This window comes from Pteropus medius, unplaced genomic scaffold (genome assembly GCF_902729225.1).
Source record: "Pteropus medius unplaced genomic scaffold, Ma_sr-lr_union100, whole genome shotgun sequence".
Taxonomy (NCBI): domain Eukaryota; kingdom Metazoa; phylum Chordata; class Mammalia; order Chiroptera; family Pteropodidae; genus Pteropus; species Pteropus medius.
Window position 1 is genome coordinate 12,695,893 of NW_024351729.1, and position 23,746 is coordinate 12,719,638.

General features: G+C 33.0%; 1 protein-coding gene and 1 pseudogene across 10 annotated transcripts in view; one reads left to right on the forward strand and one right to left on the reverse strand.

Moving 5' to 3' along the window:
* Positions 1–23,746, forward strand: part of PARD3B (par-3 family cell polarity regulator beta) — a 901,201-nt gene that overhangs the window by 438,375 nt on the left and 439,080 nt on the right. Inside the window, exon 1 of one of the 10 annotated variants that reach the window (XM_039844933.1) lies at positions 20,391–20,589. The exons of the other annotated variants lie outside the window; for them this stretch is intronic. Coding sequence (XP_039700867.1) covers positions 20,554–20,589 — 36 coding nt within the window. The 5' untranslated portion in view covers positions 20,391–20,553. Of the gene's footprint in view, positions 1–20,390; positions 20,590–23,746 lie in introns of those variants that run through there. 10 annotated transcript variants of the gene reach the window in all.
* Positions 3,927–4,045, reverse strand: LOC120587772 (uncharacterized; annotated as a pseudogene).

Sequence of the window (23,746 nt, forward strand, 5' to 3'; positions counted from 1 at the left end):
CTTTACCCAATGAAATATTTAGTAATACATTTTAAAGTTTATGAACCTATCACTATAGATCCATTGCTAGTTTAATTCACAGCATCCACAAATTTCTTGAAATTTTTGGTGCTATTTTGTTATCTAGTGTGTGGTTAATTTTGTAAATGTTTAAAGTATAATTAAAATAAATGCATAACTCCTGCTTTTTTCTCTATTACCACAGGAATGCTCATTTTATTTTTCAAATATTCTACATACCTACCTTTTAAAAAATTTACTCTGTCTACCCATTTCTGATAGAAGTGTACTGAAATCTCCCACAGATAGTTATAGATTCGTCAAATCCTTCTGTGAGATTTTTTTGTATACTGAGGCTATGTGGTTAGCTGTTTAGAGTTCATGATTGTTATATCAGCTTGATGCTTTTTGTTTAAAGCTTATCTCTTTTCCATATTAGTAATTTTTCCTTAAATTCTATTTTATCTGATGTATTTGCTTTAGTTTGGTTATACCAGTTTGTTTTGATTACAGTTTGGCTACAGTTTTCCTCATGTATTTTTCTATTCCTTTATTTTCAACCCTTTAATGTGATTTTACCTTATGCATGCAGATCAGGACATACAAGGCAAATAGATAGAGTGTATTTTAAAATTCAGTGTGATTATCTATGTATTTATTAGTCCAACTGTTTAAAATTATTGTGATTATTAATCTATTTGGTCTTATTTCTGAGATAGCCCTGTTTGTTTGTTTCAAATCTATAAATTTTATTTGTAATTTTTTACTGCTCATTAATTTTAACACTTAAATTTTATTATTTCATGCTAAAGAATTCTGAAGTAGATTTTAAACACCATTATACAACAGGCAGACTTGGCTGAAACAACCAGCGGGGCTCAGTCTGGGTTCCTGGAAAAGTAAGCTGGCTAGGACCAGAGCCTTCCATGTCACCGAGAGAGGGCAGGGCTTCTCTTGAACTCACTTTCAGTGAGACCAGTGGACCCCTGGCATAAGCTGCAGGCACAGAAAAATTCCAGAGGCCCCAAGATCTCTAGGTAAATGACAGCTGGCCTTTGCACAGCACCACGATAAATAACTGGTATTCACACTCTGCTCTGCCCCAACGCCAAGCTTCTTTTTTATTCCTGTCACTGTCAAGGCTACACTCACACTCATCCTATAAATAGTAAGAGTAATAGGGTGAACAGACCGTCTTGTGATGCCTACCCATGGCATATTCAGTAGAACACCTTTGCCCTACTCAACATCCTTGGGATCAACGGAATGATCAGGGAACCTAGGCTTTCTTTTCCCTGCCTCCGTAGCTTAAATTTCCCAGCCCTATTTCTTAACCCATTCTGTGTGAAACCTCTTAAAATCATCTTGAGTCCTGTTGCTCGATAGGTAGTGACCACTAAAGGATCTGCCTTGCAAGACAGAAACCATGACATATAACCAAAAAAACTTACATGTGTCTCTCAAAAAATAGAAATCTTTTCTACATTGTATATGTAATATTAGCAAACCTCAGGAAATTAAGTTTTTAATATTATCTAATTCCTAATCTACATTAAAATTTCTCCAATTTTTTCCCCAAATATTGTTTTAAATTAGTTTAAACCAAGGTCACACATCTAATTGCTAGTCCACAGATCTTTATAATCTAGAGTAGGCTCTTTATTTATTACACTGAGTTGCAGAAAAAAGTAGTCCTTTATAGGTCATTTTATATGGGTTTGATTGCTTACTTGTGATAATTTAACTTATTCCTCTAGTCCCTGTAGGTTCTATTAACTGGAAGTTATATCTAAAGACTTGATTAAGTTTAAATGTTTTTAGCAAGATTACGTCATAGGTGATATATACTTCTGTATGAGATCAAAAGACACATAATATCTGTTTTGCTTTATTTTTCACCATTAGTGACCTAAATTTAATTATTGGATTAGGTGATAGCTTCATCTCTCTGTTGCAAATATCAATTTGTTTTACTTGAAACCAGAAGTAATTATTTACGAAGTAACTTTGCTATTATGTCCAGTTACCGTCAGTAGTTTTTGTAACATTTGATAATTTTATCCTGATACAATAATTTCTTTAAGTATTACAATACGATGCTTTTAAAATTTTCATTTTTTTCTACACTTGCCACCATTCTTTTGTAACATAGTGCTTTCCCAGCTTTTATTAAGAACTGTGTTATTACTCTGAAATATAGTTCATCTAGTACTGTAGGAAAATGCTTATTTTTTCCCTTTAAATAACTAAATGATTTTCAAAGTAAATAATTTATTTCATAGAAGTACAAAATGGGGATAAATGAGTTTTCTCTGACTTTTTCTTAATACTATGGATTCAGACGTTCAGAGATGTAGTGTGTTTCAATCAATTATCGTCATTTTTTCTGATGCCTCAACTTTGGTGAATGGGAAGCCCCATTGGACTAACTTCTGGATTCTTGACGTGACTTTTAATTTTTACAAACTTTCTTGCTTTCTGGAACAGATTTCTCAATATCATCTTATACTTCCCTTGTTCCAAACTCAGCATCAGTCTTCTCTCCAAAGATCTACGAATAATGGGATGGACCTGTACTAAACTTTAGGCCCTAGATGTGTGCCTTTTTCCTGAGAATACATTACTTCTACATCAATTTCTTGCCAGAGTTAGAAAATATACGAATATATGTATTTAAAATTTGGAGTTAAAATCAATATCTCTAATTCAGTTTTAGCATTCAGAGTTTAATTTCTATGATTTTTCTAATTGCTCCTTCTCACCCTGAAGGTCTTGATTGCTGTTAACTTTAATGTAATTACTCATTTGATTTATGCTGCAATTTTAAAAGTTTCAAAATAATAGCATTGATAATTACTATGAATGAAAGATGTACCATCAAAGTGTTTTGATAGAATGTCATTTAAAATCTTTTCACTTTGTAGTTTATCATGTATTTGTATGCATGTATGTGTATGTATGTGACTATTACAGAAATTCACACATATATATACATAGTAATTTTTAAAATAATTTTTCGTTATTCAGAATTTCTGTCTTCCTATTCATGACTATCTGTTTTACACTCTCCATTTACTGATTAGTACCCTCCTGCTTCTTGTCAGTTTTAGGTTTTATCTTTTCTGTAAACTCAAAACACTGGTAATTAACATTTTAAATCATTAGTTAAGTAGACTTAGCAACCTGTTTGAATAAGTTTTGTACTTGTGTGATTCATGCCTTCCCATGAATTGGCTTTGGAAAAAAAAAAATACCGAAGTACTTCCTTTACTATTTTTATAAGAATGGATATGTGAAACATAAATTCTTTGAATATCCAGAGATGCCTTTAATTTGCCCTAACTCTTAGATGTTGGCTTAGTTGGGTATGAAATTCTAGGCTGACAGCTATTTTTCTTTAAAGCTTTAAAGGTATTATTCATTGTCTGCTGACAATCTGTTGTTGATAAAACTTTCATTGTTATTCCTTGATGGAAGGTATGCATTCTCTTTAGTCTTAATATTTTATATATATATGTATTTGATTTGGGACCTGAGATACAATTTCAACCTGAAGACTCATGTCTTCCCTCTCTTTTGAAAATATACTATCTGTTATCTCAAACTACAATGATTCATCACCATTTTTTCTTTTTTTCTTCTTCTGGCATTCATTTTAGACATTCACTGCGATCTTTCAACTTAGTCTTTTGTAGTCCAGCAAGTCTATGGCTTGGGCCCCACTCATCACATTATGTTTTTATTTAGTTTCAGGTATTCTGTGGTTTTTATCTTGTTGTTGGGTCTAGCTTGCCTTTTAGAAGTTTATATATATTTATATGAAATATATGTGTATATATATATTTTTTAGGCGAGGCAACCCTTGATTAACCTCACAGATTGCAAGGACCTTGTCAGCTTACAATCTCTTATTTTTTTATTTTTTATGCCTACAATACCTGATCTTCTTAGGTGGTCTCCCATCCAAGTACTAACCAGGCCCGACCTTGCTTAGCTTCTGAGATCAGATGAGATTGGGTTTGTTCAGGGTAGCATGGTCGTAGACTCTTTCTTCTATATTTTATCCTTTTTTTTTCTATGTGCTATAAATAGAGGGAATAGCAGATCCTGACTATTCTGCTATCTTGTTGCTGGAAATCACTAATGATATTTTTTAAATGAAAGAAGTGGAAAAAATTCAATTTCTCCCATATTAGGAAATGAATATTATGCATTATTAATGGGATACTATATGATAAACCAGAGTCGTCTTTATCATTAGGGGCATTTATACTTTTGATCTTTACTGAAATATTAGATATAAATTTAGCGAGTTCTTGTATTTTTTCTTATGAATCTATGTAATTTCATACATACAAATAAACTGTGTACTTTTAATATATCTTTTAAAAAATAAGATATTGTTTGAAGACTATTTCTGTACTTAATATATCATGGGTATTAAATATAATATGTTCAAGAATTCTACATTAAGGACTGCCTATATTTCTGTAAACTTGTACTTGAATTTAATAAGTAAAATAATTAAGGCTACTTATTAAAAGATAAAAAGAGATATCCAAATTCTATTTCATATCACTGGCTAACAACTATAATAGATTTTATGTCCATATATTTTAAGTTCTAAGTAACATTTTCTCATTTTAGTAAAAATTATTTTAAATTGGAAAAGTGAACATAGTAAGGAAGAAAATAACATCCTTCTCTGTAACTGCATTCATTTACTATTTTTAAAAAATAAATCACTTGCTTTGGCCATATTAATTAGTTTAATTATATTGATTCTATTTGGTAACAGTGATAATGCAATTTTGGAAAATTATTTTTCTGCCAGATTATTAAAATTAAAATATTATGTATGAGATTCAAACTCTTTTCATTGAGGATAGAAATGTCCTGTTCTTTTTGATTTACCTAGTACCTGGCATATACTAACTGTTTAGTAAATATTGAATTGCAGATACTATTTCCAAGGAATTGAATGACTTTATAAGTCTTGACTACTTTTATAAATTAAGATATAATCTTTTGAATTTTTAAATCTCTGCCCTTGAAATTTAACATAAATATTATTGGCAAAAAGCTAATTACTGGAAATTTTTTTTAAACTAAGATTTAGTTCCATTGGTTGCTACTTCAATTACCTTTCCATTGTCCCAGAATTGAATGGTTATTTTTATACATAAAAATTGGCTGCTTTTAATAATAATTTTAAAGTGTAAAATAAAGCTGTTTTATTCCCCTACTGCATACACATTGTTTTTTAAGTACAACAACATGTATTCTCTTAAAAATTATAATCTTTTGACCTGAAAATATATATAAAATTTGTTCTGGCCTTGTCCTGTTGTGGTAAATTTTAAAAAGATGTAAAACAAACAAACAAAAAACTTGTGTTACTTGCTTTGAAGTAAGAAACCAAAATAAATATTAAATAAAATAAAATTAAAAGGAGCTTAAACAACATTTTATCTCATGCTATTTTTTGGAAAAATAAGCCCAGATGTATATAGTAACCTTGTGTCTTGGTAGTAAGTCTGTAGACATTATCAGATCAATCTAAATTGAGTTAGTGTATATGTGGTAGGCAGAAACTGGTGGAAATTAGTTTATCTTCCCCAGACTCTTTCTGTTTTCTTTGTACAAAATAGGATAAACTCGTTTTTAGACCTGATTAGGTTTCTTTGTTGCTTTTTCCCCCTTTCCCTAAAAGGGCAAGGAGAGTCTATACTTCGTTAGAATCTCACCAACTATTAGAACAGGAAATCATTAAAAAAGCCCTAGGCACATAGATGACATCTGTAGCTACTACTAGAAAGATGTTGAATGCAAAAGATGAAACAATTCCAAGTAGAGAATATGAACAATTATCTGTAATGCTTTTTAGTTTCATTGGCTGTAAACAACATATTGAAGCTATAGGTATTATTCTCATGATAGCTGTATGTGCAAGCGACCTAACCTGCAGATGTTCCTCTTTATTAACAGCATCTACAGAAAATGCATTGCAATCTCAGACAAATAAAAAGACTGTTCCCTGGCTAATCTTAGTGGACACTTAAGGAGCTTGTTTGTTTTAAATACCCATTATTTCTTTTATTTAAATGTGGATTTCTTTTTCCTCCAGTGGATCCATTTATCCATGGGGCTTCTCATTTGTAAGCTTAGATTGTATTCAGACTATTTGAATCAAAAATGCTTGATTTATATAATGCCTTCTGAAATAATTTTACTAATCTGCAAATTGTCTGTTTGAATAAAACAGACTTATTAATTACAAAGAAATATTTTGGAAAGGACTTTTATTTAATCAACTTGTATGCTAAGAATTAAATATTGTATAACATATTTGCATGTATCAAGGGTTTCCTACTTATTTGAACTCTTAAAAGTTGCTAATATGTGAGGATACTATCTCATTCTATCTCGAGGAATATGAAAGAAGAACTTAGTATTGGTTTATATAGCTGTTTTAGAAGAAATATCGTATGTATTCTGTTGCCTATTCCATCCAGGATGAAGAGCAATTTATCTTCTTAGAAAATAGTGCTGATTTAGTAACTCTGCCCTCTGTATCATTTTTGGTGAAAATACTATGATCAGGTGAGCTCTTAGTAATATGGCTGTCTGGTGTGTTAAAAAGGTTAGCAGCAGCTGTTAACATAGTTGGGTCCTCTGATTCATTGTGCCTCACAAAATCTACAAATGTTCAGAGCCTGGCTTCTCTTTAAGCTGTAAATAGTGGCACCCAAAGACTCAGACTGCCCTTTTGTTTCATACACCTTCAAGAGAAAAAAAAAAAGCCAACTCTCCAATTTATTTCTTAATAAAAACAATCTTCCAAGATTCCATATTTTCCTAGATCATTTAGACAAATGTTGCTCTACATCAAAATATAATTAAATGATACATTATCAGTTTAAATTGAATTTTTGGCGTATTGTTTTGGAATAATTGTGATTTATGGTGCTGCTTACTGCTTTTATAATTGTTAAGTGTTCTGTAGCTCACTGAATGTTTTTAACTTTGTTCTAGTGCCCAAAGGCAAAAATTGCAATGGGTATAATTTTATAAATCAGGCTCATTAATAAATAATTTTTTCATTATGACTCTGGAATAAAGAGGACTATATAGGATGGCCTTTTAATAACATTATTACTTATAATTTGATGTGGCTTTAAATGGGGCTTTGTACATAATATATTGTAATGAGACAATCTCTTCTAACCCAGTAGGTATTTTACACTGAATTTCATGGTTAGAAATGTTCCAGAGCTTCAAGAAAGAGAATGAATTTTATGTTATGTTATTTTTCTTTCCATTAAATTTATAAGTTCTGTACTAGTAAACTATGGTTACATATTTGTAAATTTTTTTCATAATGCTTATAATGGAAAGATAAATTTTCAATTAAAATAACTGAAACCTTCTAGATTAAGAAACTTTAAATTTTATATACAGAAAGTTCAGGTTAGCTCAATAACATTTTAATTCACCTTAAAAAAAAAAGAAAGAAAAATTTCAAAACATACATCAAGAGACATTGATATGCCTATCTCCAAAAAAATGAGAAAATTCACTTTTTTTTTAGATTGCAAAATTATCTCTATATTTATTATTTCTTTATAAGAAATAAATAAATAGATTTCCGGATATATAACTTTTCTGATAGGATGAAATAAATACCCAAGACACTATCCAAAGGTAACATTTTATTTAACCTCTATATTTAAACATTTTTCATAAGCACATACTTTGCTTTGTATTGTGTCATTCAAACTACAAATCAAATTTTAACCATGATAGAAACCCTCATGCTTTAAAAAATAAAAATTAATATTCAGCTATAGTAAATATAAAGTATCCCATGCCAACAACAACGAACAGCAGCTTGTAATTATTTTAAAGCTATGAAGTTATGATGTAAGGGTATTTTATTACATAAAAAATTTCAATGTATATAGTTAACAATGAACATCAAAAATGTTAGTTTTTTAAAGTATCTTGTGTTTTATGAGATAACTTTTTAAACCAGTTTTACATAATTTCATGACATCGGTTCTATTTGTAATTGCCTCGTAAAGTTTTAAAAAGGGTAATAAGGACGCTAAAATCTAAAAATGTGGCCTTCGAATTAGATAAATAGCTTAAATGACCTGAGCTGTAGAATAACCTGACATGCAGTGTAGAGGTAACTTGTCTGGTTAACTGAGACCTTAGCAGGCTAAGTCTTGTAATTTATAACTAGGTTTATGCAACTAACGAAGAAAAGGAAGTCAGTCAATCAAAAGCGTTGGTCTCCGATGCATTAAACAACCCCAGTTAACCTGGCTGTTGGGATCTCAAGATCATCTAAGACTACTGGCTAATAAATTATATCTTGTTATTTCAGTTACCTTTTACATGTTTAGGACCATAGCTAGGAAAACAGATTGGATTCCATATCACTTTTAGTTCAATAATTATTAAGATCAAATTCAATATAGGTAGTTTATGACTTCTCAAATTATGTTCCACAGATTTCTTGTCCTCTAGGTGGGACTGGGAAGTGCTACTTACTGTATTCTCTCTATGGGGTCTCACGATATATCAAATTAAAAATTCTGAGAAATATTATATAAAAAATTTTGTTTAAGCTAGTGTTTTCCAAATTTATTTGACCAGAAGACCATTTTCACAACTGCCATCTACTAATAGTCAACAAAAGACATTGTGAGAAATACTAGAAATACCAATCTTATTACATCTCATTAATAGCAACAAAATAAACCTTAAATCTAGCCTACTAGTTGAATGTGGTTTAATTAGTTACCAAGTATTTTTTTTTCTTTTTAATCTAGATTTAGTTGACAGATGAGTAGGAAGGAAGGAGAGAAGTATTGTTACTTATGAGAAGTGTCTGAAATCATCCCACTTGAAAGGACCTAAGAGCCTGGGGATTGACTTCTTTTGAGGCCTTGAGAAAATTGCAGTGCTTTTTTTTTAGGTGTCATTTTGCTTGTTTATCAGTTAAGGATGTCAAGCAACCTCCCTTGAGTTCTGAAATTTTATATCTCAAGACTGAGTTTGTTTCTTTTGTTTTGTATTTTTATTTTTTAAGAACTGTGGTCTACAACAGGGGTCCCAAACCTCCAGGCCATGGACTTGTACTGGTCCATGGCCTGTTAGGAACCAGGCAGTACAGCAGGAGGTGGGAGGTGGGTGAAGGAATGAAGTTTCATCTGTATTTGCAGCCAGTCCCCAGTGCTAGCATCACTGCCTCAGCTCCACCTCAGATCATCAGGCATTAGATTCTCATAGGAGCACCGGTCCCTGGTGCCAAAATAGTTGGGACTGCTGATTGGGAAATAAAAAGTGGTTAACAATTTTGTCAGTACCATCTTGTATCTCAGTATTTTGTTGTTTGGTTTAATGTATGGCAGACTTGACTTTAGATGCAGCCAATGGAGTTCATTCATTTCCCATTCTCTAGTTCTGTGAGTGATCTCTCTCAGAGAAGCTGAGAATGAGGAGTCATTGCCTCCACCCCCTAAATCTTGTTCTTAATGAAAGCTTAAATGATTTCCAAATAAATTGAAACCAGCTAAAAAATATTTTAGAGAATGTCTGAGAAAGGTGACAGAGAAAATAGAGAAGCTTGAAGCAAATATACACTTGGGGATTTGTTATAGAAAACAGGAACATTAAGAAATAACAGTAGTTTAAAAGAGCTTGTTCTGTTGAATATCTACATTGTTACTAATCACCTTCACAGCTCCTTATTTTCTTATTTAAACAATAAGAGACAGTTGGCCATAGAAATTTTAGTGGGGGTGAAGTACATAAAGGATCAGAACACATAATAACTTGGTCCAGTATCTTAATAGAAAACAGTTATTAGCATTTGTCAGAAATTAAGCTCACCTAATCATTAAAATTGTACCCTCTGATTTTTTACTTCACAATTAGAAATTCATTGAGATTTTAATCCCAGAGAATTAGTTAATATGTGTATAACATGCATGGCTTTCTAAAAAAGGCATTTTACATATTTAAGAATGAAGTATAGTTTATTTAGGAAAAGGTATTTTTTCTGTGGTTAAATGTTTAACCTGCACTAATTAGGAGTCATGAGGATTTTAGTTAATAAGTTAAGGCATTTTAAACTCCCTGGATGTTTTTAATTTACCTTTGCTTTTTTTATTCGATGTGACAGAACAATTTTGTATTTTAAATTCACTCAGTGGCTATTGCTGCATCATTCTCCATAATTTCTTTTAATTGCACAGTTTGCCTATTATATTTTCAAGCTGAAAGTATTCTTTTTCTAAAAATGGGCCAAGGATTTGCTTTTTTTCTTAGTAACTTCCCTTCTCCTCCATCCACCGAATATTACTGAATCCCTTATGTTTCACTAAAGTATTATGCTAAGGTAGAAATTCAAAGTAAATGTGACTTCATTAATTTAAAATTGTTGTATTTTGCTTAATTCACATTTTTTTTTAATCCATGGAGTAGTGTAGTGACTGTAAAACATGATTATGAAGTCTTTGACACTCTTTCCATCAAGAGTGGGGATCTGTGCCCCTCTCTGTGAATCTGTAGTTTACTATTGGTTAATATTAGTTACTCACTTGTAACTAATAGCGTGCAGCAGACATTGTGTGACCTCTGGGACTAGGTCATAAAAGGCCACACGGCTCCCACCTGATTCCCTCGGGAAACTCATTCGAGTAAGCCAGCTGCCAGTGAGAAGTTCTGTTACTCTGTGTCCATCTAGCTGGAATGGCCATGTCTAAGCAAGCTGGTTGGCAGCCATGGCAGAGCTTCCTGCTCAGAGTGCTCTGCTCACATCAACTGCCAGCCAAGTGAGTGTGCCATCTTGGGTGCCCAGACCTATGGAGCCTTGACTACAGCCCTAGCCTCCGTCTGACTGTGTCGTTATAAGAGATCCCAAGTGAGAGCTGTCCAGCTTAGCCCTACAGAATTCTTGACCCACAATTCTGGGAAATATAAATAAGTAAACAAATGTACATATTGTTCTATACCATTTGGTTGGAGGGTAATTTATTATGCAGTAATAGTAACCAGGACAAGTAGGTTCATAAATTACATAGATCTGTTCTTACATGATATATTCTAAAAGATAATCATGATTTTTAAAATTTATTTCATCACAAAGAACTTTAGAAATTAGTAACATATTCTTCTAATTATACATAGATCAGTATGTGTTGAAAATGTAAATCATAAATTCATATTTCGAAACAAAAAAACATTTAATAGAATTATTCTAAAGTAAAAATTAATAGACTATAGATTTTAATTTTCATTGAACTATAAAATCAGAGGCTATTGCCTTAGCTTGTATTCTAGTATTCTAAGAGATTTCCTATGCTGATATCTTACTACAGCCATTTGCCAATAAGCTCAACTTGCCGAGCTGTGGTAGAGACTAGAACTCTTCAGACCTTCACCCAGAGCATTTTACTTATTTTATGTACATTTTCTAGTATTCACATTATAGAAGTAATATATGCACATGCTTAACAGTTGATACAGAAAACAAAGAATAGAATGAATATTGGCCTCCCTGCCTCCTAGTCAAGTCCCAATCCCAAAGGCAAACACTGCTTACAGTTATTTTTACTTTTTTTTTTAATTTGGTGGCTATTATCTAACTTTAAATTAATTATTTCCCTTTCTTGATTTGTCAGCACTATATGATGCCTGCTCTTGACCACCTGTTATTACAGATGAAGGATTTCATACACTTACATTCCCTCCCTCCTCTCACTCACCGTCTCTACTTATCTGATTGTTATATATAATTTTCAGGTAAATGGCTATCTATTTACTAATGGTTGCCTTTATGGCTTTAAATAATATACTTAAATATCTATTTCTTGATTTTCCTATCATAGGCAATATTTCTTAAACTTTGCTACAAAAAAAGAAGGAATTAGAACCCTTTATCCTTATTTAAGTTTTCCTTGATTCATTACTCTCGTTTGTGTGAGTCCATTATTTTTATCTAGAAACTCTTTATTCTACTGGATATTTGGATTATTTCCACTTAAAGACTATCGTTAACAATACTGCTATAAACATTCTTCTACTTGCCTTTTGGTGCACTGATGTACGCATTTCGTTGAGTCTGTACACTAGGAGTTAAAGGCTGTGCGCGCATTACCAGTTTTTCAAATGACTATTCTAACTTACACCGGCACCTGCAGTATAACGGAGTAGGAGCTCTAGAGCCTTGCCAACAGGAGATATTGTTTGGATTTTTCATTTTAGCCATTCTGATGGGTGTGTAGTGGTATCAAATTAGGGTTTAATCTGTATTTCCTTGATGGTTAATGAGATTAAGCACCTTTTCATATACTTATTGGCCATATTTTCATCTTTTTCTGCAAAGTGCTTATCTGGGTCTCTTGCCCAACCTTCTATTGAATTCCCTCTATGTCCTCTCTTTCGTTGATTTGTAGATATTTTTTATATATTTTCTATAAGAACCCTTTTATCAAAAACATGTATTGCAGATATCTGGTTGTGGCTTGCTTTTTTCACTCCCTGTGTGTGTCTTTTGATGAATAGTTATTTTTAATGTGGTTCAATTTATCAGTTTTTTACTTTATGGATAGTGCTTTTGTGTCCTGTTTATAATGTCTTTCCCTATCCCATAATCATGAACATATTCTTTTTTATTGTGTTTTTGAGAAGCTTTAGTATTCATGCCATTCATTTCTAAGTCTGTAATCTACCTGAAATTTATTTTTTTCTGTGGTGTAAACCAGAGGTCAGTTTTCATTTTTTTCAATATGTTTATTCACCCTTAACCCAGTATCATTTATTTTTAAAGAAAAAATATAATTTTACTTACTCCCTCCCAATTTTTATGCCTTTATACCCTTTTCTTACCTGACTACACAAGCTATAACATTAAATAGGAGTAGTGAGAACAGATATGCATACCATTTTCCCAATCTTAGGTAGAAAGCATTCAGTCTTTTGCCATTAAATATGATGTTACATCTAAGTTTTTCATAGATTCCTCTTGTTAGGTTGTGGAAGGTCCTTTCTATTCCTAAGGTTCTGAGAGTTTTTAAATCACAAAACTTTTTTTATAATTCTCTCTTTTGTTCTGTTCACACGGTGAATTACATTGATGAATTTTTGAATGTGAAATCAAGCTCGCATTCCCAGATAACCTCATTTTATCAAGATATGTTATTATTTGTATATATTGCTGGATATAATTTGCTAATATTTTATTAAAGATTGTTGCATCTTTGCTTTTGAGGGATATCAGTCTCTAGTTTTCTTTTTTATGTAGTGTCTTTGTATGACGTAGGGTTTTAGAATAATGCTGGTCTCATAAAATGAGTTAGGAAGTATTCCTTGCTTCTCTATTTCTAAAAGAGTTTTTATAGGATTGGTATTTCTTTCTAAAATGCCTGTGATGTAGTCACTTGGGCCTGTGGTTATCTTTGTGGGAAAGTTTATAATTATAGATTGAAATTCTTTATATAATATAGAACCTTTTAAGTTTCATTTTTCTTACTGAGTCAGTATTGGTAATTTGTGCCATTCCAGGAATTTATCAGTTTCATTGAAGTAGACAGATATATTGCCTTAAGTAATATTGTTCTTTTATTTTTTTAACTGTCTGTGGAATCTGTAGTGGTATTCTCTTTTTCATTCTTGACAATAGTAATTTGTGTCTTCTCATTAATTTTTCCAGATTATTTTGGCTAGAGATTTTTTATTCATCTTTTTAAAAGATCAGCTTTTGATTTAATTGATTTTTCTCTATTATATGCCAATTTTCTGTTTCATTGGTTTTCATCCTTATACTTTCTTCTTCTATGCTCTTCTTTAGCTTTTAAAAGTGGAAGCTGAGATAATTTATTAGAAGAGATTACTATAAAGAACTTAAGGCTAATAATTTGAAACCTTGCTTAAATGGATAATATATTACTAAAGTTGTTTTGAGAAAAATTAAAACCCCAGATTAGACATATAAGTATAAATTATTAGGAATCTTCTCCCCAATTCTCAAAGAGGAGATGATGTCCATTGTATAAAAATGATTCCAAAGGATAGAAAAAATTAAAAAGAAAGAACTCTCCAACTTACTTTGATAGTATATCCTTAGTATATTCTTAATAACAAAACTCGGTAAGAATGGGATGCAAATGGCAAATTATAGGCTGATTTCACTTATGAAAATCAATACCATGATAAGGAAAGTGCAACTATGGTTTTAAAAATCTCGACAGGTTCATCACTACACCCTCTCTTTTGTTCTTAATATTGTCTATTCGAGCCTGCTCTCTCTTGCTCAGTCTTACTATTGGCTTTTCTGTTTTATTTTTATTTTTTCTTTTTTCTTTTCTTTCTTTCTTTCTTTCTTTCTTTCTTTCTTTCTTTCTTTCTTTCTTTCTTTCTTTCTTTCTTTCGAGGAACTAATTTGTGGCTTTGATGCTTTCAGCTATGGCTTTATTTTTTATTTTTGTTGTTTTTATGTATTGGCTATGTCTCTTTTTCCTTTTTTTAGGCTTATTCTTTAATTGTCAACGTTTATTTTTTTATTTAAAGACATTATTAGCCTCTTTATTGTTGAGCATCTTAAATATACACAAAAGTAGATTTGTATAATGAACCCCCATATGCCTGTCAACTAGTTTGCATAATCATCAATGTATTGTCATCTTGTTTAATCTATTCTCCCTTTTTAATTTTACTTTAATACTGCAAAGTGACTTCCAGACAGCATGCTATTTCACATGTAATATTTCAGTGTGCATCTCTATCAGGTAAGAACTCAAACATAATCACCATTTCATCTCCACACCTAACAAAATTAATACTTATATAAATATCACTTGATACCCTATCTATATTGACACTTATTCAAATATCTAAAAACAAAACAAAACAAAACAAAACAAAAACTTAGGAGTTTATTTGTTTGCTGTAGTATCTAAACTGTGCCTACAAATTGCATTTGTTTACTGTGATCTTAGGATTCTTATAACTGTTCTTCCTCCTGTTTCCTTTTTAAAGTCCTTTTAATTTGAGAAGAAACCAGGTCATTTTTTACAGTACAGAATCCTACATTCTGGAATTAGATTGCTGCCTTGTAGTATTATTGATGTTGTTTCTTCTTTGAATTTTCTGCAGTTAAATGTAGAGACTTGATTGGACTCAGGATCAGTACTTTTGGCAAAAATATTTTATAAGTAGTGCTGTGAACTTACTACTTTTTGAATCACATTGTGGGGAACATGATGTCTATGCTGCATGGAGTTCAGGTGACAGCTACCTGTATCTTCCTTTATAAAATCCTCGATTGCCTTTTCATCTGATGTGTTTCATCTGTTACAGGCTTTCTTTTTTAATATAAATATTCAAGTTTTAAAATGTTCTGAGTTATATATATTTACCTCTATAATTTAAAAATTGTAGAGTTATATATATTTTTAAGTTTCCATTGCGATTTGCTCTTTGATGTAAGTTAGATACATGCTTTAATTTTTTTTTTCCTAATATGTTGGTGTGGCATTTTTATTTTTAGTTTTTTGTTGTTGTTGTTACTGACTTTAACTTGTTAAATGCACTGTAGTTGGAGAACAAGGTGTGTATTTACAGTCTCTTTAAGGTTTATTCAGGTTGTTTTATGTCATAGTATATTGTCAGATTTCTTTTTTATATGTTGTTTTTCTTATATGTTCTTTATATGTCCTTGTTTGTTTAGAAAGTTGTCAGATGCCAGTTTATTCTATTTGAACATTATACCAAACTTCCTGTTTTGATATTTAAATACCCGATATTCTTTAGTCTGCAATAGATACCAGTTACTGAGAAAAGTGTATTAAAATCTTCCATTATGATGGTGGATTTTTCATAGTATCTGTGTTGTTAGGTACATAGGTTTCTAATCATATCTTTCTCTTGATTGCTTATTTTGTTATTATGTAATTAATGACCTTTTAATTCCCTAATACAACTTTTTTTTTTTTTTTTACTTAGTCTATTGTGTATATAACACAGTGGTACATGTTTTGTTTTGTTTTTTTCCTTTCAATGTAGTCATGTTTTATGTCTCATAAAAAGTTATAGTTAGTTTTTATTTTTTAACCTAGAAACTGCTTATAATTCTTTTATTTAAAAAAATGAGAAAATTTTAAAACTCTTTCTAAAAACATATTACCTTTATTTAAGCAAAATACTTTAACCACAAATTAAGTAAATTTATTTTTATAAAAAAATTATTTTTAATAAAAGTAAAGTGTTGCCACAAAAGAATTCCATAGTATATTGTAAATTATCCATGACATGATTATTTTTGCTTTAAATAACAAGTGTCTAAATTTCTCATTCATTTCTTCTACTTGACATTTACATATTTTAAACAATAATTATTAGTGTTTTCACCTTCTTTGACCTTTATGTTTTAAACTTTAAGTTAAGCATCACTTAAATATTTTAGATATTTTCTATCAAATTATTAACCCTAAAACCTTTAATGCTATTTTGATATTTAGTATATGTTTACATTTTACATTCGAATTATGTTTGAAAGTGTTTCATTTTTTATGTTCATCCTAGGAATGAAATATAAAAGTATATCTTTCCATTATTTTCTCATATTTATAAACAACTGGGTTGAATTAATAGAGATTATTATCAGACGTTCTTATATATTATGTTAAGATGATATATTCCAAAGTAAGTGCTAAATGTGGTCAGAAATGTTCGCTGCAGAAAAGAATGTGGAGTGCTGAGAAACAATGAAAGGTCAAGTTTAATGCCTTGAACAACTTGTGGTGATGCTATTGTTAACACAGAACATATTGTTTTATTGGCCATATAGCTTTATTCGTAACTGCAGGTTACTATTACTCAGTATAGATTCTGGCCCCTCAAGTGAAGAGCTGATCTAATTAATTATGGCATTTCTAACCTAAATTAATTTGCTATTTTAGTAAAGACTTCAACTAAACCTACTGGTTTTGTTCCCCCAGGCGATAGTAAATATTACAAAACTAATGCACTATACAAGACAAGTATTGAAGTACAGCTTTTCGGAAAGCCAAATAGTGCAGACATATTTACATGACAGGAGCATTTTAAGTGGGCTCTCTTGTGGCCTCTTTACTTTCCAGAAAGATGCACATAGAATATGAGAGACAGAGAGTAAACACATGGTTTATGTGGGAGCAATCACGGGAGCCTCGCTTTGTATTTCCTCAGAGACCAAGACATCCATTTTGCACCTAGTTCTGCATGGTTTGAGTTGCCTCTACGTCAGTTTTGTTCCAGTTTTGAAAACTTTAGTTACTGTGACCATATTTCCATTATTAAATATCTTTGTCACATTTTTAAAGTAATTGATTTCTTGCAATTTTAAAAATTTTATTACAGTGGAGGGGATCTTTGGAGTCACTCCTGAGGTATGGAGAGAGAAACTAGTCTTCACCCAAAATAGGGTCTGCTGCAATTATAAAAGAGAAGGGGAGGTTTAGGAGCAGCCCATCTCTCCACCGCCAGGGTACAAGGCCCGGGATGAATAAGCCCACAAGTGTTGGTAGGATTTGTCTGCATATCCAGCCCCTAGAAAGATTAAGGGATGAATTAAATTGTGCAATTTGGAAAATATAGTAATTCTAAACCAGATGCCGAGACCAGTAAGCCAGCCCTTCTGGCACATTGTAAAGCATGAAGTTGTAAATATAGTAGATAATTGAAATTTAGATTTTAGATATGGGCATTTTTAGCAGCCCTCCTCTAGCTTTCATTGCTTTGAGTCTTAGAAGTATATTTAACAGTTCATATTAATGCAATTCCTGTCAAAATTAATTAAGCCTTTTTATTTTTTCTTTTTCTCATGTTTTTTTTTTTAAACCCTTCTTTGATGAAGAGAGTATTAATAATAAACACAAAGGAAAACTGTCTGAACTTAAAAGTACATCCAAACTGAAGATGAAAAATATTCTGTTGATTGAGAAATAAAGTTTTGTGCTCTTCTTTGGTTTCTTTTAAGTTTCAGTTTAAGAAACACACACATGCACACACACGAACACACACATACACTTGTTACTCCATTGATTACAACTGTCATTTTTGTCATATACTGTACTTTCATAGCTTCTTCACTTCTTTTTTTTATGCTAATCAATTTACAATGGTTTTTAGGCCACAGTGGGGCTTGGGTCTTGACTTTTTATGATCCTGGCAGCCCCTTAACTAGTTTTTTAAAAAAATCATCGACCATGCCATTCAATCAGTAAATTTTCTCTTTTTTTATTGCTGTCTTCAGTATTATGGACAAAAAAATGGTCATATTTATCAGGTTCTCTACACATCCTAAAACATGTTTTTGTAATGAAATTATTTGAGTAATGAAAGAGCTAAAGTTAAGAATTTATTGAAATGGTAGCATTTTATTCAAAAGTAGTAGAGAAGAAGTAAGAATTTATGGAAGGCGGTGGTTTGCATGGGGCATCAATATGGAAAGCAGGTTTAAATAGCTAGTGAGCACAATAGCTCCACAATAGCTATTCGAGGTAGGAACTGGCAAAGTGGGTAGAGTATCATTCCACATGGGTATTGTGTTAACTAGAAGCCATATCTAAGAAATTCTTAAAGCTTGGCTTCAAATGTGACAGTGGATTTATAGGGGATAGTAGGGTTAGGCCAACTGTTCTAGTCTAGAGCAAATATATATTGAGAGCTATTATATATTGAGAGCAAATACATATTGAGTATGATTCTAAGAAACAGTCAAGTAAATGGCATTAGGTTTTCTAGAGTTTGCTACTACACACTGAAGGACTGACAAGTTTTCACATTGAAACTCTAACTCAGGCATTCACCTGTCTTTCCAATGAAGGGATTCAGAACAGGCCTCCCCCAAGATGTATCACTTTGGCACGTGAACTATTTTGAACTGAGGGAAGTCGAGACTCTGTGGGCTCATGGTAAACTTTTGCCTCTCCCTTAAATTAGGGGCCTTGCTCATAATGAGTTATTACCAGAAATTACTTTTTGTGACTCTTCCATAAGGCTCAGCAAACTTCCACTCTTCTTATCACCCTGAGAATGACCTTCTTCCACTCTGCAGCCCAAAGGTGCATTAGCTCATCCTTAGCTTAGAATGTCAAATATCCTTCATTTTTCCTTTCTGTCTCTGAACCTCTCATTTATGTGGGGTCTCTGATTTTTTCATATATGTGGGGGTTCCCATAGGTATGATATAATTAAATTTGCTTATTTTCTCTTGTTAATCTGTTCGTGTCAATTTGATTGTTAAACCAGCTGGAAGAACCTAGAAACTTAGAGGAAAGTTTCCTCCTCCCCAACACCAGTAACAGACCACACACTGAGAAGTCGTCATCAGCACCCTAATGGAACCTGAGGGTAATAATAAAAATATACTCGGCGATGCATTTGACAATTGTACAGTCAATTCTTTTAGAAGGAAAGATTAAAATTTGACATTGTTTGAGCTTAAGGAATGAAATCAATTGAGATAAGACAAGAAGTCAAGATGCATGAACACATTGAAGATTGAATGATTCAGGTGGACGGAAATAAAATAAGTAGATTGGTATGTTGCTTTGTAAAATAATAGGATAGAATATGATAACCGGGATTTGGGGAATGACTGAATTGCGTTGAAAAGTAGAAAAATGACAACCAATTTTGCTTTGTTTCAAGTCATTTAGACCATAACCATAAGAATGCAGAGAAAGAAAACTATCTTAATTAAAAATTGACCCTCAGTTTTCACTCTTTTTTAAGCCAGAAGTCTGGGAACAGAATGAGAGAAATTCAGATCACGTTAATAAAAATGATTACTGACTTTTACTCTTCCCTTTCTAATCCTTTTAATGTCTTTCTGTCTCTTTTCTGCCTGCTGGTGTCAAATTCTTTGTGTTGTAGGGGAGAAAAAAATCTTTTCCCTCTACCCTTCTAGATTCAGTTACTGGGGCTCAAGAATTAGATTGATAGAAGACATATTAAGGAACAATAGTTTTAAGTCTGCACATACTCATGTACCCTGGGAGTTCACAACGAAAAATGTGTCTCAAGGAAGTGGCTAAGTGATTGAAGCTTATGTACCACCTTAAGTTAAATAAAGGAAAAGGGGTTTGAGGATCCTGGGCTTGGGAAGCAAGTTACTGGAAGGTAAGGCGAGGAAATGCTTGGTAGATAAGGGTTGTCCTGTTTTGTGGATGAGAGCTGTCTTCTGGAGTAGCTAACTTCCAAGTAGGAAGACTTCTTTATAAATGGAAATCTCCTTTACAAAATGGGAAATTTATATTCTATTTTTAGGCAGTTTGGGTAACGTGTTTCCTGTGTCTGCTGATACTCAGTTGCCTTTGGCCCAAAATAATTCCGACGCCAAAGTGGCATGCTTTGGAGTGACATATTCTGGTACCCTTATATGAATGACTGCTAACTTCAGAGTACAAAGTACATAAAATGGTGCAAAACTTATGACCGTTCTTTTTTACAAGCTCTAAATCTTTGTGCCCAGCCATAAAGCCATGTGCCATCTTGATGAGGACGCCTGACCACCTGACTGGGGAAGGCAAGGTGAGCACAAACAAATTGCATACCTTGGCTCCTTTCACTGTCCATGGCAGCTTTCTGCTGTATACCATCTTTCAAATCATTAGACTTCTCTTTCTGGTGAGATGACAGTTCTCAGCCTGAACTCAGTGATTCTCTGTTTACTGAAGCAGAGGATAAGATCGAGTCCATTATTTTGTTCATACTCTTTTCCATCCAGAGAATGTCCCAACCATTACCCTTTCTGCATGCATATATTTAAAAATTTAAGAATGAGTAAAAAAACAAGCTTTTTCTTTATTGTCATAGTTGTAATTTGATCATTCCATAGAAGGCCACCCACAGAAAATTAACCAATATATTTGACTATTTAGAATTATTATTTTTGCTTTCTGTTCCATTTTTTTTTTCTGAAGAGCTGTTAAATGCTGTAATTTTAATCTGGTGTGATTGCCTTGCAAGTGAAGATGTCATTTACTGTGTTTTGTAGAGACACATCACCCGAGTGAGTGCCCTCAGCTACGCTAGAAGTATTTCCCTTGTAATAAGAAGAGAAGAGGGGTTTACATCACCACTCAATTTAAAAACCCTTGCTTGTCAGGAAGCATGCACTTTCCTGTGCAACCTGGGGAGTTCATTAAAAGTGTGAGGTTGCATCACTGATTAGACATAGCTAAAGGCTGGGGTGATGGTGTTGTGGCAGGAACCTTAACAGAAATTGAATAAAAAGAAAATCTCTGTTTCGTTCAGGCCAAGGGAAACTTTGATTAGAAAATTTGTTCTTTTTTATTTGGGACTCTGTTGTGTTGTGTCATATAGTATTGAGTAAGTGATCGTTATAGATGTGAAAAATACCTGCTTCATTTTTTAAAAATCTTTCCTTTCTATTATGCTCATCACTTATTAAAAAGATAGTTCAGGGAACGTTCAAATATTTACAAGTATTAATAAATCGACATTTTGCTAAGTGACTAGAAAGATACAGTTTCTCTTTGGCCTGTTATTTCCACATGCAGTTATTAAAAAAATGCACTGGCCCACGTTTCTTTGGAAGGAGTGCAGTCTGGTTCAAAATCACATAACAGGGTGGGTGGGTTGGCTTGTTCCTCGATTCATTCATTCAGCAAATATGACCGTGCACTGAAAAGTAAGCTGATAAAACTCCAGCAGAGACTCTAAGGTGATTTGACATGCCTTACTTTCTTAGAACTTTGTAAGCTGGAAGCCATGTCAATCTTCACAAGCATTTTAGATGACATTTATCAGACAGCTTTTTCTGAGTGTAGGTGCTGTGTTCTTGAAGCCTAGTGAAAATGGAGGTGGAAGAGAAATGGCAGTGACCTTCATGCTGTGGGGAAAAGATTGGCCCAGTGATTTCAGGAAGTTCTTTATAAAGCTGGTTTGTAGCTCTTATGTAAAAGGAGTCAGAACTTATAAACAATCTGTCAATTTCATCCTCTACCAGTTTGCATTGCTTAATTTTTCTGGTCCTATAGAACTGACCCAGGAACTATATTCGTTTGATGGATCTGGATGGGATTCAAAGGTTAATCCAGAGATGGCATTTGGATTAAACCATCACTGTCTAATAGAATCAGTTCTAAAAATGTGAAGAAATCTGATTAGAGTATACTTTTGCCACATACTTCTAGTAATTGCCTCGGGTAGGGATTGGAGGAAGAGATTTAAGCATTGAAAGCTGAAATTTATCAATCCCAGAATAGCCAATAAATGGACTAGTAGTCAAGATCATCAGACCTTTAGTACTCACAGATTTAACATTTCAAATTTCGTCTCTACTGCATGTAAGCCAAAGGTCCAGAGCATGTAATAATTTGTAATTTTGCCACAGCATGATGTGAATCACTCTCACTGGGAGGTTCATGCAGAAGCGACTGAGCTTGTCAAGGAGGCTTCAGAAAAGATCACAGCATTTGCTGACATATTTTGAAGGGGTATTTGTCTATACTGCACCTCTCACCTCCCTGGGGGTTTCAGGAAAGTTGATGGGCAGTGTGGTCAGTGGGAAACCCTCCCTACATCCACTCTGGCGTTTTATCTGTAGCAGCCGCCACCTGCCCTATTCAGATGTTTTTCCATGTAGCAATTACTAAGAATATGTCTGAAATATTTACAATCACTTATGTATTGCAAATCTCTTATGATTCTGTCAAAAATGTGGGCTTGCATTAGCAGCTAGTCATCAGGTCTTAACCTTGAGATAATACTCAGGATTGAGGAATTTAGAAAGCCCCAAAATATTATGCAGAATTCTGCATGTGTGTATGTGCCTATGTGTATCTTTACCATTGCTATCATCAGTTTTGCGGATGAGACTATGATACCCCCCCCAAAAAAAAATTTAAAAACATTGCTTTAGATGGAGAATGGTTAATTTATTAGTCTATTTGCATGTACCTTTCATTACACATGGAAAGGGATTGAAATTGGAGAAAGAATAGCAGGATAATTGAGATATGGCTGGTGCTCAAATGAGTTGAATTATGGAAGATACAAAGGGGAACAGTGGAGAGATCAGTCACTACCATCTTCTATCCTGCCTCTTTGCTCCTTCTTCCCCAAAATGATCTCATTAAGGTGAAGAGAGAGAAGGAGGGAGGGGAAGAGGGAGAGAGAAGACGAGAGAGAAAATGTATTTATTTATCTCTAATGCTTAGCACAGTGCCTGGCACAGAAGGGAATCCTCAATAAGTGTGAGCTGAATGAATCCTGTTTTGCTCATGGGTTTGCTGGCCCTCAGCTAGTGTATCAGTTGTTATGTTTTGATTCTCAAGAACATCTTCTTGATGACTAATGAGGACTTAGCCTAGAACTCCTCCCTTAACTTCCTATATTTTTGGAAAAAAGAAGATACGGAGTGAAATAAAAGTATTATAGTACTATGGAGTGGAAGTCACTAGGACGATCAAGATAAGGCACAGGGGAAGAAAAATAAATTAAAATCGTGGGACAGGAGGAAATGCTAAGGACCAGCCTAGAGACTGATGGTGAAGGCAGTGAGAAGGACCCGCAGGTTCTAAGGGCAGAGACAGGGAATCTCAGCCTAGAAGCGCCTCCAGGATGGGGGTTGGCAGCCTAAAGAAAATGAGCAGGTCCTACTCTAGGGCATTGATGAGGAAGTAGGTTTTCATTTAAATTAAGGTGGCAGAGGGAATACTTG